An 18471-nucleotide genomic window follows, 5' to 3' on the forward strand; every position below is an offset into this window, starting at 1 on the left:
CTGTGGTAACATCCCATCGAAGCAGCCACTTTCCTGGAACTGGAGATAGATGCAGAGCCAGATTGAACAGAAGAACGAACATACAAACATATTAATATACACTGTTACAACAACAACAATGAAGCACCCTTTCCTACAGATGGGGTCTAAAGAGGCACCCTTTCCTACAGAAGGGGTGTAAAGAAGCGCATAATCCTAAAGAATGGGTCTAGAGAAGCACCCTTTCCTACAGAATGGGTCTAAAGAAGCACCCTTTCCTACAGAAGAGGTCTAAAGAAGCACCCTTTTCTACAGAAGGGGCCTACAGAAGCACCTTTTCAAACAGAAAGGGTCTATAGAATAACTCTGTCATTCAGGAAGGGTGTATAGAAGCACCCTTTCTTAGAGACAGGGCGTATAGAAGCACCCTTTCTTAGAGACCGGGTGGATAGAAGCACCCTTGCTTAGATAAAGGGTTATACAAGCACCTATACACCCTTCTTACAGAAAGGTTGTATAGAAGCACCTATACACCCTGAAAAAGAAAGGGTATATAGAAGCACTCTTTCTTAGAGAAATGTTGTATAGTAGCACCCTTTCTCAAAGAAAGGGTTTATAGAACCGAAATTTCTTACAGAAAGGGGTTACAGAAACACCCTTTCTAACAGAAAATTGTTGTAGAAGAACCCTTTCTCATAGAAAGGTTTTGTAGAAGCACATTTCCAAAAAGTCTTCCGACCTTCATGCCGAGTTTCTCTTTCAAGGTTACTTTGTTTTCTTAGTCAATAAATATATACCATTTCTCCATTTTTTCTAAATGAAAGATTACTTCATGTATAGTTGACCATAAATAAATGGGATTAGCGCGTGTTGAAAACTAAAATCATTTAAGTACTCTGTCTTAACACAAAACATTTTTATTATATTCAAGATGTAATCTATCAGAAATATGTACAAACTATTACTTGTTCACAATTAACTAAACATACAAGCAAAGTGAAAAAACCAAACTACCAATAACCCTTAGCTCATAAAAGAAATTTCCTTTTACAAATCGATATTCTTGACCACTATCAAGATGCATACATAACGAAAGAGCAGCAACAGCAAGAAGATGAATAAGCCAATAAACATAGACAGAGCTATAACAACTTGTCGAATAACCATAAATTTCAACACATATTCAAACAAACAGCTACACACACACATACATGAATTAATTGCTATTTATCAAGGATACCCAGCGAAAAAAAAATTTTGGATTATCACATTACTTCTGAATGAAATTTATAAGATGACTAGATGAGGATTTGCCACCTACACGAGTCCTAAAAATGTGCAATGTAAAAGGCACAGTGAAAGCTTTTTTTAGATATTATATTTCTATTTATTGGAGGGAAAATTTTCTTAAGAATTCTCAAAAATGGGTCGGACAAATCGACACAAATTCCAAATGATTTGTTTTAGAATGAACGGACGTTTCTTGTGGTAGTAACTCGGGATAGCTTTTTCAGCCGTCTACCTAATTATCTTTCCTTCAACTACTTAGTATCCGTGTAATAATTGCTTTTGAAATTTTATACCATTACGAAGAAATGTCTTCACTGGGTTATCTCCTAATACTATTTCAAACAAAACCCCATATGAAGGAAGAAAAAATAAATAAAAACAAAACACAAGAAGTACTAAAAATAGCATCAGTAATTTCTTCTTTCCTATATCCCATAAAACCTTCAATATGAAAACATTAATACTAATATAATCCACCCATTCAATGTTTTGTTGTTGTTGTTATTGTTGTTTGCATTTACGATTTTCCCAAGGTCTTCCATGAACACACCGAAAATTCTCTTAGTTTTAGCTATCATTATTTATGTGTTCGTATGCGATATACTATTAGAAGTTTTAGCAAGGATGACTTCTCCTCTTTGCAGAGTTTCGAGGAAACTACTTACTAAACGTATAACTTACCACAATATTCCGACATTATTTTAATTCCGACATTATTTTACCATTCACTTCCTCAATGTTATGGCTTTTCTTTTACGGCAAATTTTTGTTGTTTTGGTTTTGGATTTGAAACCCACCGTTGATTATCATCATCATAGTCGGTAACATAATCATCATTGCGTTTGGAACATTATCTGCCGTTTGAAGAAAACCCAACGGAGATAGACAATAAATTCAATTACTACTTTTGCTTCTGTTGGTATTTGCCATCGTGTGGTTTTAGGTTTGTGTGTGTGAGAGTGACTATGTGTTTGCATAGTGTTAGTGAGCTGCCAAAGATAGTAAGTTTACCTTCCATGTTGGCCTCTTACAGCCTCTTTGCAAAATTTTCCAAAGTTCGTTCAAGGGAAATTTTTACAAACCGTGTCAAGTTACTTATAATTATGAGACAAGAGAGGCCATGAAACTACAGTGGGTTTGATTAAATACGTGAAAGAGGCTATCGAAGGCTTTCTTTCAAAAGAGGCCAATAGAATAAACCTTTTTTATCGAAAGGGCCTATAGAAGAAACCTTTCTTACAGAAAGGGTCCATTTAAGCAAACTTTCTTCAGAAAGGGTCTATAAAAGCAACGTTTCCTAAGAGAGGGTCTATAAAACCACACGTTTCTACAGAAACACCCTTTTTTATAGAAGCAAACTTTTTTACAGAATGGATCTATAAAAGCAATCTTTCTTATATCTGAAGAAACACCAAATCTTACACAAAGGGTCTGAAGAAACAACATATCTTACACAAAGGGTCTACAGAAGCACCATTTTGTAGAGAAAGGGTCCATGGGAGCACCCTTTCTTAGAGAAAGTGGCTATAGAAGCACCATTTTGTAGAGAAAGGGTCCATGGGAGCACCCTTTCTTAGAGAAAGTGGCTATAGAAGCACCCTTTCTTAGAGAAAGTGGCTATAGAAGCACCCTTTCTTAGAGTAAGGGTGTATAGAAGCACCCTTTCTTAGACAAGGGTCTATAAAAGCATCCTGTCTTAGAAAAGTGTCTATAGAAGCACCCTTTCTTAGAGTAAGGGTCTATGGAAGCACCCTTTCTTAGAGAAAGGGTATATAGAAGCACCCTTTCGTAGAGAAAGAGTGTATAGAAGCACCCTTTCTTAGAGAAAGAGTGTATAGAAGCACCCTTTCTTAGAGAAAGGGTCTATAGAAGCACCCTTTTACAGAAAGGGTCTATAGAAGCACCCTTTTACAGAAAGGGTCTGTAGAAGCGCCCTTTTACAGAAAGGGTCTATAGAAGCACCCTTTTACAGAAAGGGTCTATAGAAGCGCCCTTTTACAGAAAGGGTCTATAGAAGCACCCTTTTAGAGAAAGGGTCTATAGAAGCACCCTTTCTTACAGAGAGGGGCTATAGAAGCATCCTTTCTGTAAGAAAGGGTCTATAGAAGCACCCTTTCTGTAAGAAAGGGTCTATGGAAGCACCCTTTCTGTAAGAAAGCACCTATAGAAGCACCCTCTCTTACAGATAAGGTTATAGAAGCACCCTCTCTTACAGATAATGTTATAGAAGCACCCTCTCTTACAGATAAGGTTATAGAAGCACCCTCTCTTACAGATAAGGTTATAGAAGCACCCTCTCTTACAGATAAGGTTATAGAAGCACCCTCTCTTACAGATAAGGTTATAGAAGCACCCTCTCTTACAGATAAGGTTATAGAAGCACCCTCTCTTACAGATAATGTTATAGAAGCACCCTCTCTTACAGACACGGTCTATAGAAGCACCCTTTTTTACAGAAAGGGTCTATAGAAGCACCCTTTCTTACAGAGAGGGTCTATGGAAGCACCCTTTCTGTAAGAAAGCACCTAAAGAAGCACCCTCTCTTACAAATAAGGTGATAGAAGCACCCTCTCTTACAGATAAGGTTATAGAAGCACCCTCTCTTACAGATAAGGTTATAGAAGCACCCTTTTTTACAGAAAGGGTCTATAGAAGCACCCTTTTTTACAGAAAGGGTCTATAGAAGCACCCTTTCTTACATAGAGGGTCTATAGCAGCACCCTTTCTTACAGAGAGGGTCTATAGAAGCACACTCTCTTACAGAAAAGGCCTAAAGAAGCACCATTTCTATAGAAGCACCCTTTCTTACAGAGAGGGGCTATGGAAGCACCCTTTCTGTAAGAAAGCACCTATAGAAGCACCCTCTCTTACAAATAAGGTTATAGAAGCACCCTCTCTTACAGATAAAGTTATAGAAGCACCATTTCTTGCAGAAAGGGTCTATAGAAGCACCCTCTCTTACAGTAAAGGTCTATAGAAGCACCATTTCTATAGAAGCACCCTTCCTTAGATAAAGGGCGTCTAAAAGCACCCTTCTTTAGATAAGGGTCCTCTAAAAGCACCCTTTCTTAGAGAAAGGGCCTCTAGAAGCACCCTTTCTTAGAGAATGGGCTTCTAGAAGCACCCTTTCTTAGAGAAAGCCTACAGAAGCACCCTTTCTAAGAGAAAGGGTCTATAGATGCACCCTTTCTAAGAGAAAGGGTCTATAGATGCACCCTTTCTAAGAGAAAGGGTCTATAGAAGCACCCTTTCTTAGAGTAAGGTTCTATAGAAGCAACCTTTCTTACAGAAAAGGGTCTACAGAAGCACCCTTTTTACATAATGGGTCTATAGAAGCACCCTTTCTTACAGAGGGGGTCCATAGAAGCACCCTCTCTTACAGAAAAGTTCTATAAAAGCACCCTTTCTTACAGAAAGGGTCTATAGAAGCACCCTTCCTAAGAGAATGGGTCTATAGAAGCACCCTTCCTAAGAGAATGGGTCTATAGAAGCACCCTTCCTAAGAGAATGGGCCTATAGAAGCACCCTTCCTAAGAGAATGGGTCTATAGAAGCACCCTTCCTAAGAGAATGGGTCTATAGAAGCACCCTTCCTAAGAGAATGGGTCTATAGAAGCACCCTTCCTAAGAGAATGGGTCTATAGAAGCGCCCTTTCTTAGAGGAAGGGCCTATAGAAGCACCCTCTCTTACAGGAAAGGGTCTATAGAAGCACCCTCTCTTACAGAAAAGGGTCTATAGAAGCACCTTCTCTTACAGAAAAGGGTCTACAAAAGCACCCTTTTTTACATAATGGGTCTATAGAAGCACCCTTTCTTACAGAAAGGGTCTATAGAAACACCCTTTCCTACAGAGAGGATCTATAGAAGCACCCTTTCATACAGACAGTGTCTATAGAAGCACCCTTTCATACAGACAGTGTCTATAGAAGCACCCTTTCTTAGAGAAAGGGTCTATAGAAGCACCCTTTCTTAGAGTAAGGGTCTTTAGAAGCACCCTTTCTTACAGAGAGGGTCCATAGAAGCACCCTCTCTTACAGAAAAGTTCTATAAAAGCACCCTTTCTAACAGAAAGGGTCTATAGAAACACCCTTTCCTACAGAGAGGATCTATAGAAGCACCCTTTCGTACAGACAGTGTCTATAGAAGCACCCTTTCTTAGAGAAAGGGTCTATAGAAGCACCCTTTCTTAGAGTAAGGGCCTATAGAAGCACCCTCTCTTACAGAAAACGGTCTATAGAAGCACCCTTTAAAGAGAGGGTCTATAGAAGCACCCTTTAAAGAGAGGGTCTATAGAAGCACCCTTTAAAGAGAGGGTCTATAGAAGCACCCTTTCTTACAGAAAGGGTCTATAGAAGCACCCTTTCTTACAGAAAGGGTCTATAGAAGCACCCTTTCTAACAGAAAGGGTCTGTAGAAACACCCTTTCTTACAGAGAGGATCTATAGAAGCACCCTTTCATACAGAGAGTGTCTATAGAAGCACCCTTTCTTAGAGAAAGGGTGTATAGAAGCTCCCTTTCTTAGAAAAAGTGTCTATAGATGCACCCTTTCATACAGAAAGGGTCTATAGAAGCACCCTTTCTTACAGTCAAGTTCTATAGAAGTACAATTTGTAACAGAAAGGGTCTATAAAGGCACCCCTCATTCGAAAAAGGGTCTATAGAATGACAATAGAAAGAGAAAAAGTCTATAAGAGGACACTTTCTTAAATAAATTGCTTATAGGAGCACTTTTCGTGGAAAATGCCAAATTATGAAGTGTCTATAGATGCACAATTCCTTAGAAGAAAAGCCTATAAGAGTACCCTTTCTTAGATGAGTCCAAATTCAACAAGAGGTGTTGATTTTTTGAAAGATTTTTAGGAGGACCCAAGGCCACCAAAAGGCTTGGATTTTTTCAAGATTTTAAGGAGGACCCAAGGCCAGCAAAGGCTTGGATTTTTTTTCAAGATTTTTAAAAGGACCCAAGGCCAGAAAAGGTCGTGGATTTTTTTAAAGATTTCTAGGAGGACCCAAGGCCACCAAAGGCGTGGATTTTTTACAGATTTTTAGGAAAACCCAAGGCCAGCAAAAGGCTTGGATTTTTTTATAGATTTTTGAGAAGACCCAAAGCCAGCAAAAGCCGTGGATTTTTTAAATAGTTTTAGGAGGACCCAAGGTCAGCAAAAGGCATGGATTTTTTAAAGATTTTTAGGAAGACCCAGGACCAGCAAAAAGCGTGGATTTTTTTTAAAGATTTTTAGGAAGACCCAGGACCAGCAAAAGGGGTGTATTTTTTTAAAGATTTTTAGGAGTACCCAAAGCCAGCAAAAGGCGTGGATTTTTTAAAGATTTTTAGAAGGACCCAATGCCAGCAAAAGTCGTCGATTTTTTAAAGATTTTTAGAAGGTCCCAAGGCCAGTAAAAGGCGTGATTTTTTTTTTAAAGATTTTTAGGAGCACCCGAGGTCAACAAAAGGCGTGCATTTTTTTAAAGATTTTTTAAAAGACCCAGGGCCAGTAAAAGATTTGGGTTTTGTAAAGATTTTTAAGAAGACCCAGGGTCAGTAAAAGGTGTGAATTTTTTAAAAATTTTTAGGAGCACCCGAGGTCAACATAAGGCGTGAATTTTTTTAAAGATTTTTAAGAAGACCCAGGGCCAGTAAAACGGAGTGAATTTTTTAAAGATTTTTAAGGCGTGGATTTTTTAAAGATTTTTAGGAAGACCCATGGCCAGCTAAAGGCTTGGATTTTTTAAAGATTTTTAGAAAGACCCATGGCCAGCAAAAGTCGTGGATTTTTTAAATATTTTTAGGAGGACCTAAGGCCAACAAAAAAGCTTGGATTTATTAAAGACAGAAAGGGTCTATAGAAGCACTGTAGAAAGGGTCTACAGAAGCGCCCTTTTTTATGGAATGGGTACCCCTTTTCCGGCAAAGTGCGTGGATTTTTTAAAGATTTTTAGGAGGACCAAAGGCCAGCAAAAGGCGTGAATTTGTCAAAGATTTTTAGGGGTACCTAAAGTCAGCAAAAGGCGTGTTTTTTTAAGATTTTTAGGATTAACCAAGGCCGGCAAAGGCGTGGATTTTTTAAAGATTTTTTAAGAGGATTCAAGGCCAGCAAAAGTCGTGGATTTTTTAAACAATTTTAAGAGGACCCAAGGCCAAAAAATACTTGTATTTTTTAAACATTTTTAAAAGGACCCAAGGAGTTTTAGGAGGACCCATGGCCAGCGAAATGCGTAGATTTTTTAAAGATTTTTAGGAGGTCCGAAGGCCAGCAAAAGACGTGGATTTTTTTAAAGATTTTTAGGAGGACACAAAGCTAGCAGAAGGCTTGGATTTTTAACAATTTTTAGGATAACCAAGGCCAGCAAAAGGCGTTGATTTCTTAAAGATTTTTAAGAAGACCCAGGGTCAGCCAAAGGTGTGGATTTCTTAAAGATTTTTAGGAAGACCCAAGGCCAACAAAAGGCGTGCATTTTTTTTAAGATTTTTAGGAGGTCCCAAGGCCAGCAAAAGGCGTGGATTTTTTAAAGATTTTTAGAAGGACCCAATGCCAGCAAGAGTCTTGGATTTTTTAAAGATTTTTAGGAGGACCCAATGCCAGCAAAAGGCTTGGATTTTTTAAAGATTTTTAGGAGGACCCAAAGCTAGCAGAAGGCTTGGATTTTTTAAAGATTTTTAGAAGGACCCAATGCCAGCAAAATTCTTCGATTTTTTAAAGATTTTTAGGAGAACCCAAAGCTATCAAAAGGCGTGAATTTTTAAAGATTTTAAGCTAGCAGAAGGCTTGGATTTTTTAAAGATTTTTAGGAGGTCCCAAAGCCAGCAAAATTTTCTTCCCACTGTTCAATGCACCAATATGGCTGATCACTACTAGTTAGCCCATAGAGTGTTATGATGCTTCTGCTGTTGCTGTTTATTGTAAAGTTTCAAGTTTACATTTCGAAGTACTTAGGAAAATTTACAATAACAAGAAATGGCAACTTATTTTTCAAGTACTTCCCAAAACCAACTATACAAGAACAAGGGAATTTCTCTGGCCTTGTGGTTGTTATTGTTGTCATGGTTACGACAAGTATTCCATCCACTTCATGACATTCACAACACTCCAAGGAGCAAAGTAGCAGCATCTGTGCGTGCAGCAATACTAAGAGGAGGGAACTTCAGTCAAAATAGATGAGACATAATAATGATAAAAAGTTAATATGAGAAGATGTGCAGATGAAGATGATGCCTCCTCAACTGGTGACTATAATGTTGGAGCGTTTTTTGTTTTGGGTGGCTTCTGGTACTTAAATAAGTTTCATATTTTATGATACGGGATGCTTGTCGTCGCTATGTTTTTTTTTAGTTTTCATTTGAAAAATGATGAGTTAATATGTAAAAAAGAAATTTGTAGGGAATAAACTTCTTGTACTTCATGGCGGGTGCTTTTTTTTGGATAACTATCCAAAATATGCCACATACATAGATATTACTGTATGTAGTAAATGTTTGTGGAGGGTCTACGAAAATAAACAAGCGGAAGGAAGTCGTTTGATTGACAGTGTTTGTTGTTTATTTTGTGTGTGTGTGAGTGAGTGTATTTTTCTGGGTGTGCGAAACATCATTGAATATACAATTTTTCCTAGAACAAAATATTCTATGTGACTGATTAGGGTTTTCCGTAGGGATCATATAATTGAGTGCCAAAAGAGCAAAGGGGTCAAGAAATGTAGAAGACATGACCGGAATGTTATGCCCAAAAAATCATGTTAGGGCGGTCATATTTTGTTTCCATTTAGCATTAGATATTTATTAATATTTAGAAAAAAAAAGAAGAAAAATTAAAAAATACGCACATGTGGTGCGATTAAAGCTAGATGTTAAAACGATTTCGAAATTTCTTTAGTAAAATGAAAATATCTATTGTCATTGGATCGAAAATTTGTTTTATGACAAATATTTAGATCGACTTAAGAGGATACGATTTTTAGGAAGACCCTAGGCCAGCAAAATGCTTGGATTTTTTTAATATATTTAGGAGGACCCAAAGCCAGCAAAAATCCTGGATTTTTTTTTAATATTTTTAGGAGGACCCAAGGCCAATAAAAGACGTCGTTATTTAAAGATTTTTAGAAGGGTTTTAAAAGGCTTGGATTTTTTAAAGATATTTAGGAGGACGCCTTGCCACGGAACGCGTGTATTTTTAAGGTTTTTAGAAGGCCCAAGGCTAGCAAATGACATTTATTTTTTAAAGATATTTAGGAGGACACAAGGCTAGCAAAAGGCCTCGATTTATTATATATTTTTAGGAGGACCAAAGGTCAGCAAAAACCCTGTCATTTTGGAAAAAAAGTAGGAAGACCCAAAGTCAGCAAAAGACGTCGTTTTGGATGACCCAAGGCCAGCATGAAGCGTGGACTTTTTAAATATTTTTAGGAGGACCCAAAGTCAGTAAAATGCTTGGATTTTTTAAAATATTTTAAGGAGGACCCTAGACCAGAAAAAGGCGTCGATTTATTAAATAATTTTAGGAGGACCCAAAGCCAGCAAAATGCGTGGAATTTTTAAATATTTTAGTAGGCCCAAGGCAGGCCAAAGACGTTCGGTTTTTCAAGATTTTTAAGAGACCAGCAAAAGGCGGGGATTTTTTAAAGATTATTAGGAGGGTCCAAAGCCAGCAAAAGGCTTGGATTTTTTAAATATTTTAGGAGGACCCAACAAAAGGCTGGGATTTTTTAAAGATTTTTAGGAGGACTCAAGGATAGCAAAGATGTGGATTTTTTAAAATATTTTTAGGAGTACCCAAACCCAGCAAAAGACTTGGTTTTTTTAAATATTTTTAGGAAGACCCAAACCCAGCAAAAGGCGTGGTTTTTTTTAAATATTTTTGAGTGGACCCAGCAAAAGGCGTGAATTTTTTAAATATTTTTAAGTGGACCCAGCAAAAGGCGTGCATTTTTTAAATATTTTTAAGTGGACCCAGCAAAAGGCGTGAATTTTTTAAATATTTTTAAGTGGACCCAGCAAAAGGCGTGCATTTTTTAAATATTTTTAAGTGGACCCAGCAAAAGGCGTGAATTTTTTTAATTTTTTTAGGAGGACCCAAACTCAGCAAAAGGCGTGGATTTTGTAAATATTTTTAGGAGGACCCAAACTCAGCAAAAGGCGTGGATTTTGTAAATATTTTTAGGAGGACCCAAACCCAGCAAAAGGCGTGGTTTTTTTAAAATATTTTTAGGAGGACCCAAACCCAGCAAAAGGCGTGTTTTTTTTTTAAATATTTTTAGGAGGACCCAAACCCAGCAAAAGGCGTGGTTTTTTTTTAATATTTTTAGGAGGACCCAAACCCAGCAAAAGGCCTTTTTTTTTTAAATATTTTTAGGAGGACCCAAACCCAGCAAAAGGCCTGTTTTTTTTAAAATATTTTTAGGAGGACCCAGCAAAAGGCGTGGATTTTTTAAATATTTTTAGGAGGACCCAAACCCAGCAAAAGGCGTGGTTTTTTTTAATATTTTTAGGAGGACCCAAACCCAGCAAAAGGCCTGTTTTTTTTTTTAATATTTTAAGGAGGACCCAGCAAAAGGCGTGGATTTTTTAAATATTTTTAGGAGGACCCAAACCCAGCAAAAGGCCTGTTTTTTTTAATATTTTAAGGAGGACCCAGCAAAAGGCGTGGATTTTTTAAATATTTTTAGGAGGACCCAAACCCAGCAAAAGGCGTGTTTTTTTTTAATATTTTTAGGAGGACCCAAACCCAGCAAAAGGCCTGTTTTTTTAAATATTTTTAGGAGGACCCAGCAAAAGGCGTGGATTTTTTAAATATTTTTAGGAGGACCCAGCAAAAGGCGTGGATTTTTTAAATATTTTTAGGAGGACCCAAACCCAGCAAAATGCGTGGTTTTTTTTAATATTTTTAGGAGGACCCAAACCCAGCAAAAGGCCTGTTTTTTTAAATATTTTTAGGAGGACCCAGCAAAAGGCGTGATTTTTTTAAAATATTTTTAGGAGGACCCAGCAAAAGGCGTGGATTTTTTAAATATTTTTAGGAGGACCCAAACCCAGCAAAAGGCGTAGTTTTTTAAAATATTTTTAGTAGGACCCAGCAAAAGGCGTGGATTTTTTAAATATTTTTAGGAGGACCCAAACACAGCAAAAGGCGTGGATTGTTTAAATATTTTTAAGAAGGACCCAAACCTAGCAAAAAGCTTTGATTTTTTAAAATATTTTTAGGAGGACCCAACAAATGGCGTGGATTTTTTTTAATATTTTTAGGAGTACCCAGCAAAAGGCGTGGATTTTTTAAATATTTTTAGGGGGACACAAACCCACCAAAAGGAGTGGATTTTTAAATATGTTTAGGAGGACCCAAACCCATCAAAAGGCGTTGATTTTTTAAATATTTTTAGGAGGATCCATACCCAGCAAAAGGTGTCGATTTTTTAAATATTTTTAGGAGGACCCAAACCCAGCAAAAGTGGTTGATTTTTTAAATATTTTTAGTAGGACCCAAACCCAGCAAAAGTGGTGGATTTTTTAAATATTTTTAGGAGGACACAAAAACCCAGCAAAAGTGGTGGATTTTTTAAATATTTTTGGGATTTTTTGAAGATTTTTAGGAGGACCCAAGGATAGCACAGCCGTGGATTTTTTTAAAATATTTTTAGGAGAACCCAAGCCTTTCGCTGGCGTGGATTTTTTAAACATTTTAGGAGCACCCAAAGCCAGCAAAAGGCGTTGATTTTTTAAATATTTTTAGGAGGACCCAAGGATAGCACAGCCATTGATTTTTTTTAATATTTTTAGGAGAACCCAGAGCCAGCAAAAGGCGTGGATTTTTTAAATATTTGTAGGAGGTCCCAAGGCCAGCCAAAGGCTTTGGTTTTTTGAAAACTTTTTTTTGAGGCCAGCAAAAGGCGAGAATTTTTTAAATATTTTTAGGATGTCCCAAGGCCAACCAAAGGCTTTGGTTTTTTGAATGATTTTTTTTAGGCCAGCAAAAGGCGGGGATTTTTTAAATATTTTTAGGAGGTCCCAAGGCCAGCTAAAGGCTTTGGTTTTTTGAAAGATTTTTTTGAGGGCAACAAAAGGCGGGGATTTTTAAAGATTTTTATGAGGACCCAAAACCAGCAAATGCGTGGATTTTTTTATATATTTTTAGGGGGCCCAAGGCCAGCAAAAGGCGTCGATTTAGGTTTTTTAGAAGGACCGAAGGCCAGCAAAAAGCTTGGATTTTTTTTAGGCTCAAGGACAGCAATAATCATATGTTTCTCAACGATTTTTTAAGCGGACTATAGCACAGCAATATATTTCTGATGCCTTACCTGGTTGGGTGTTATCGCCGTGGCATCCCCGCCACATTATAGTGGACAGGCTAGCCACATCCAGACACGTCAAGAGAGATCTTGATCAAGATCTTGATCTTGATCAAGATATAGGACTTAAGGTATTAGCGAAAACCTCTAAAACCAGGAGCCTGCAGTTGCACAGGCAATACAAAGGTACAGTGTAAATGCCGCATTTACAGCAGCAATATAACGCTAGCTGCCAAGGGAAACAAGAGTGGTATTAACCCAGTTAAAATCAGGATGATTCAGCTGCCTCAAATTGTACTTGGCACACATGTGGATTTGGACCGCACGACACGCTGAATTTTTATACGCTCCTACATAACATGGAGGGTATTATTAAATTTGTCATTCCGTTTGAAATACGTCGAAATATTCGTTTGAGACCTTATATCCATGCCCGCCCGTCTGTTGAAATCATGATATAGATTGGTGTGAAGTTTCTATAACTCCTAGGATGTTTGGCATTGCAAATGGGCTATATCGGTCCACGTTTTGATATAGCCACCATAAAATGGTACCTCCCGATTTTCAGTATTTTGAACGTTGTGACCTCAATATCGCCCCGAAATGGCGGAAATTTGGTATATAGTCTTCGTTGAGGGTATAAATTTTTCCATATGAAATTTGTCGGTATAGGTCAACGTCTTCATATAGGTTGTGACCTAAATATCGCCCCGAAATGGCTGAAATTAGGTATTTAGTCTTCTTTGGGGGTATACAACTTTCATCCCGAAAATTGTCCGTCCACGGTTCACGGTTTCATATAGTCCCCATAGAAAGGTACCTTCCCATTTTCGGTATTTTGGTGGTTGGGGCCTCAACATCACACCGAAATGACTGAAATTTGGTATTTAGTCTTCATTGGGGGTATAAGACTTTCCACCGGAAATTTTATTGGTATAGGTCAATGTCTTAATATAGCCCCTATAGAGCGGTACGTTCTCATTTTCGGAATTTTGAAGGTTGTGACCGCAATACACAACCGAAATGGCTAAAACTTCCTACCGGAAATTTGTCGGTATAGCTCAATGTCTTCATATAGCCCTCATAGAAAGGACACTCCCCATTTTCGGTATTTTCAGGGTTTTAGACTTGATATACCGCTGAATTGTCTGAAATTTGGTATTAAGTCTTTTTTTGGGGCATATACCTTTCCATCCGTAATTTGTCGGTATAGGACCACGTCTTCATATAGTCCCCATAGAGATGTACCTCCCAGTTTTCGGTATTTTGTAGGTTGTGGCCTCAATATCACCTCAGAAATGACTGAAATTTGTTATTTAGTCTTCGTTGGGGGTATAAAACTTTCCACTGGAAAATTGTCGGTATAGGTCAACGTCTTCGTATAGCCCCCATAGGACTGTACCTCCCGATTTTCGGTATTTTAAGGGGTTTAGCCTTAATATACCACTGAAATTGCTGAAATTTGGAATATAGTCTTCGTTGGGTTAACAAAACTTTCCAACGGAAATTTTTCGGTACATGTCAACGTCTTCATATAGCCCCCATTGAACGGTACCTCCCGATTTTCGGTGTTATGAAGGTTGTGGTCTCAATATCCCTCCGAAATGGCTGAAAATTGGTATTTAGTCTTCGTTTGGTGTCTTCGTTTGTCGGTATAAGTCTTCATATAGTCTCCTTAGAACTGCACTCACGGATTTTCGATATTTTGAAAGTTTTAGCCCAGGGATACAAAACATTCGTTGCAAAAAACAGACAGCATATGTCCACGTTTTAAAATTTTTCGATTTTAGTTCTTTCTTGTTTGTAACTGTTCAACTAACCCAATCATCGTTCCCCAGATTCTTTATGAACACATTTTGTCCAGGTTCCAGAATTCGAGCGTTCTTACAACAACATATGAACACGATTGAGTATATACAACTCTGCCACTGACGTTTTTTGTAGATCCTGTGATGTTTGTTACAACGCTATAATTGTATTATCCCACTATCGATAGGAGCTCAGAGTTTATTACAACTACCCCACCTACGAAGAAACTATTTATTTTAAAAATTAAGAATTTGGCCATAGTCCACGTAGGTCCCCCACTACTGTTATTCTTATTGTTTTTATATTCAGTCACATGCTGTGGGTAATTAGCTTATGGCAAAACCCTCTTATTCTCATTTACTTGTTCGACATTTGATTTTATCAAGGATGGTTGATATTCTCTAATATCATGAGACATATGGGTCTGCTGAGCGTATACATTGTGTCATTAATTATACGCTGCGCTGTTCAAATTTTACTATAATACTTTTTTACTTAAAGAAATCAATTAGTTAAATGATGAAACGTCCTTGTCTATCATCCTTGGCATTAAAAAAGCTTTAATTTAAAATATACGAAAACTTTTCAATGAATAATTAAAAGTAAAATATTCTTCTTCATCTAAATAAATTATTAGCCTTACACGTGCTGTACTGGCTAACCTTTCAACTGTTATTCGACTAATATCTAATCAATTATCTTCTTTTTGTTTTTCTCTTTTTTTTTCTCTTTTCATGCAACTCATTTGTGATGCTTGTTTATGGTGGGGATGCGATGCTTGACTTGTAATGGCAACATCATCCATATTACAACAACAACACCAACAACAACGCCATAATAACATCCAAAAAATGATTTATTATCTATCAATAACCTCCAATGGCTACAAAACCAACAACGACAACAACAACCTCGACCCATACTTTAACTCCAACACACATGCAATGCCTTGCTTTTTGTTGTTGTTTTTGTTGCTTTTATTAGGATCTAATATTGGAGAAAAAGTCCTTGGTGAAAGAAACTAATCGTCTGAAAACATTAAACAGCCATCTGGACTATCGCCTAAATGAACAGGAGAAACGCTTGAGTGCCGTTAGCTTGGAGTTGACAAAAACTTGGCATTTGGTTGGCAAAATGCAACGTCAACATCGTCAAATGCACACCCAAGAGCAAATTTTACGCTACCAGCTACAGCAGAAACGTCGCCTGCTGCACGAACTGAAGGATGAACTGGAGTACTGTCGCCGCAAGTGGCAGGCTGCACGTGCCAAAAACGATGAAAGTCAAGAGCAGTGCGATGATTTACGACGTGAGTTTGCCAGGCGTAAATTGGAAGATGCAAATAATTCGGCTGAAAGCGGTTACAGCGATTCGGGTGGCCCTGTTTCGGATGAGGAGCCATTGTTGCAGGGTGGACGTGGAGAAGTCGATGGTGCTGTGGGTGGTGAGGATGATGTTGATGGTGGTTTGAATAAGCAGATGGAGGAGGATGATGGTGATGATGATGAGGATGCCATGGCCTCCAGTTCGACTGGAGCTGCTGCTGGCGGTTGTGTCAACTATAGACGCAAACGTTTGAGGGAAATGTTTGAGCATTCACGTAAAATAAAACGTATGCAAAGTACTTCGCCTGGTAGGGCAAATGCCAACAACAATCCCAATGACAGTGAAGAGGTGGTGCTAAGATGGAATAGTGCACCACCAACATGTGGTTGGCGGAATGTCAATGAGGGGGAGGAAAATGCTGATGATGATGACAATGAAGAACTTGAAATGCCAACGATTTTGGTAAGGCCAACTACATCAGCCGGTGGAGGTGGTGGTGGTGCCATACCAAAGGCACCGAATACTAGAACCTCCAGACGTCCTCAACGGCGCAGCGTGGAGAGGTCAAATGCCACGGATTTGCCAGACTTGGATGGTGCAGGTGCAACTTCTGAAAACGTCGATGACCGGGCTATACGCATCAAACGCTTGGAGGAACAATGTAAAACTCTAATAAAGCAGGTTTTGGAAACCTCCGATAACAGGGAACGTTTGGAGGTCCAGCTAAGGCGTTTCCAAGACGAAATGTCTCCCGTTCAATATGCAGTGCCTTTGGAAGAATTGATGAATAAGAAACGTAAAGATCGCACAACTCGAGCCAGTTCGGCACCTGCCCCAGGCACCCTTACTCCACGTGAAGAGGAATACACACGTAGGCGTTCCGAACGCCTAGGGCGTTTGGAAGAAGAAAGTCGCCAGCTATTGTTTCGCATTAAACGTACCTCTGATAGGGGCCATTATTTGCGTTGCTCCCTTGATCGTATACGCCGTAATCCTGTCTCAAGAGAGGGAAGTTTTGAAAGTAATACCGAAGAGGAGGCACGCAAATCAGAAGATGAAGCAACAGCAGCACTTAAAATTAATAAAAATACCTCCTCTCATGTGGATGATATTCCCAGTGCCTCATCTCAAACTGGCAAAAGTCCACTTAGTGCTGAAGAGGAAGCCTATACAGCTCGTCGGGCCGCCCGTCTGCAACGTTTGGAAGAAGAGAGTCGCCAATTGCTAACCAAACTGTCGCACAATAATAATCGTGGTGATAGTTTGGGCTTAAGGCTAGATATACTACACGAACGTCATGGATCTCAGGAAGAACCGAATGCATCAACTTCAGCCTCAGCAAGAACAAGCACAACCACATCTACCTCAAACACCTCCAAAATACCAGTAGGAGGTAAACTAACCACCGAACAACGTATTGAAAATATTGAGAAAATCTCCTCTAATCGTGAACAACGTTTACGCATTCTCGAGGAGGAGGGCCGCCAGCTCATCAATCGTCTCTCAGAAACATCAGAAAAGGGTACTAAAATGATAAATCGCATTGCTGAACGGGAACTGAATCGCCAGCAACGTTCAAACTCCACACCTCAGAGAGAAGTTGGTGATTTGCCCAGCACTTCGACGGCAGTTGTGGATCCATTGTTAGCCACTTTGAAGAATGTTGCCTGTGCCAGCATTGTAGGCGAGGAGTTGACTGAGAGAGTTACCATTACCACCACACCTAGTCAAATTGCTGGCCACACAACTGGAGCCATACCAAAAACCACCACCAGCAGCACCACTAAAGCACCCACTAAACCAACTACTCAACTTTTATCTGCTCGTTCAAAATCTGATCGCCTGCAAAGTATTTCTAACCGTAAACCTGAACAAACTCAGGAAGAAGAAAGTTTGGAAGAAATGGTTAGGCGTTTGCAATCTTTACCTTTTCCCAAAGCGGAGGAGAAAAAGGAGGATGAGGCAAAGGAAGCTGATGAAAATGAAAACCCCGAGCAACAGAAAATGGAGACAACTGATAAGTCTGAAGCAACCAAATTAGAACCTCAACAAGAATCTCCTTTGGCAGCTGCAACTTTGCCGACCCGCAATGAAGAAGAACCCTCTAATCCCAGTTCTGCTGATGATACCGCCGCTACCGGTGTTCCCAGTGATAACATTTGATAACCTAACTTCATTTTGAAATACGATAAGACTTTATTCTACGTGTTCAACAATTATTTATTTCTTATTTCCAAGTGCTGACTTTTATCTTGAGGAGTTCCTCCCAAGCCCTCTCAACCCCCCTATAACGATTTATACGTACCATTTAATTTCTGATGTGTTTATATACATATTTATTATGAATACTTAATTGTAAAGAATTCGTAAAGAATAAAGTTTGTATTCTTACGTCTTGCTTAAAAATTGTTTTTGTTTTATTTGAAGAAGTAAACACAAGTAAAAGGTCCGAACTTTTTATACCATCCACCATAAGATTTCCTGAAATAAAATGGAAATTGTGGACACAGGTCAATTTTGACAATTATTGGTGGAGACGTTTTGTGACCACTGGGAACATCAAACAAACAAATTACAGCTATTCCAGTCAAAAAATGTAGCTAAACACCTTAAAATACCTAAATTCGTTTCATGACTGCAGCGAGTATTAAAAGTCAAATTACTGGTAGTTCGGTCAATCGGAAGGTACGGTTATACGGCGCTATACCAGAACATTTCTTTGTGAAAACCGGTAATCTCAAATACCAAATTAAAAAAAATTATACCTAAAAATCTCAAAATAGTTAAACT

General features: G+C 38.5%; 1 protein-coding gene across 1 annotated transcript in view; it reads left to right on the forward strand.

Annotated features, from left to right (window-relative positions):
- Positions 1 to 18087, forward strand: part of LOC141395025 (uncharacterized) — a 106138-nt gene extending 88051 nt beyond the window's left edge. The window contains exon 5 of the mRNA XM_073970386.1: positions 15340 to 18087. Within this exon, the coding sequence (XP_073826487.1) occupies positions 15340 to 17844 (2505 nt within the window). The 3' untranslated portion in view covers positions 17845 to 18087. The remainder of the gene's footprint in view (positions 1 to 15339) is intronic.
- The last annotated feature ends 384 nt before the right edge of the window (positions 18088 to 18471 follow it).

Source organism: Musca autumnalis, unplaced genomic scaffold (assembly GCF_047663935.1).
Source record: "Musca autumnalis isolate F117 unplaced genomic scaffold, ASM4766393v1 scaffold_2, whole genome shotgun sequence".
Classification (NCBI taxonomy): domain Eukaryota; kingdom Metazoa; phylum Arthropoda; class Insecta; order Diptera; family Muscidae; genus Musca; species Musca autumnalis.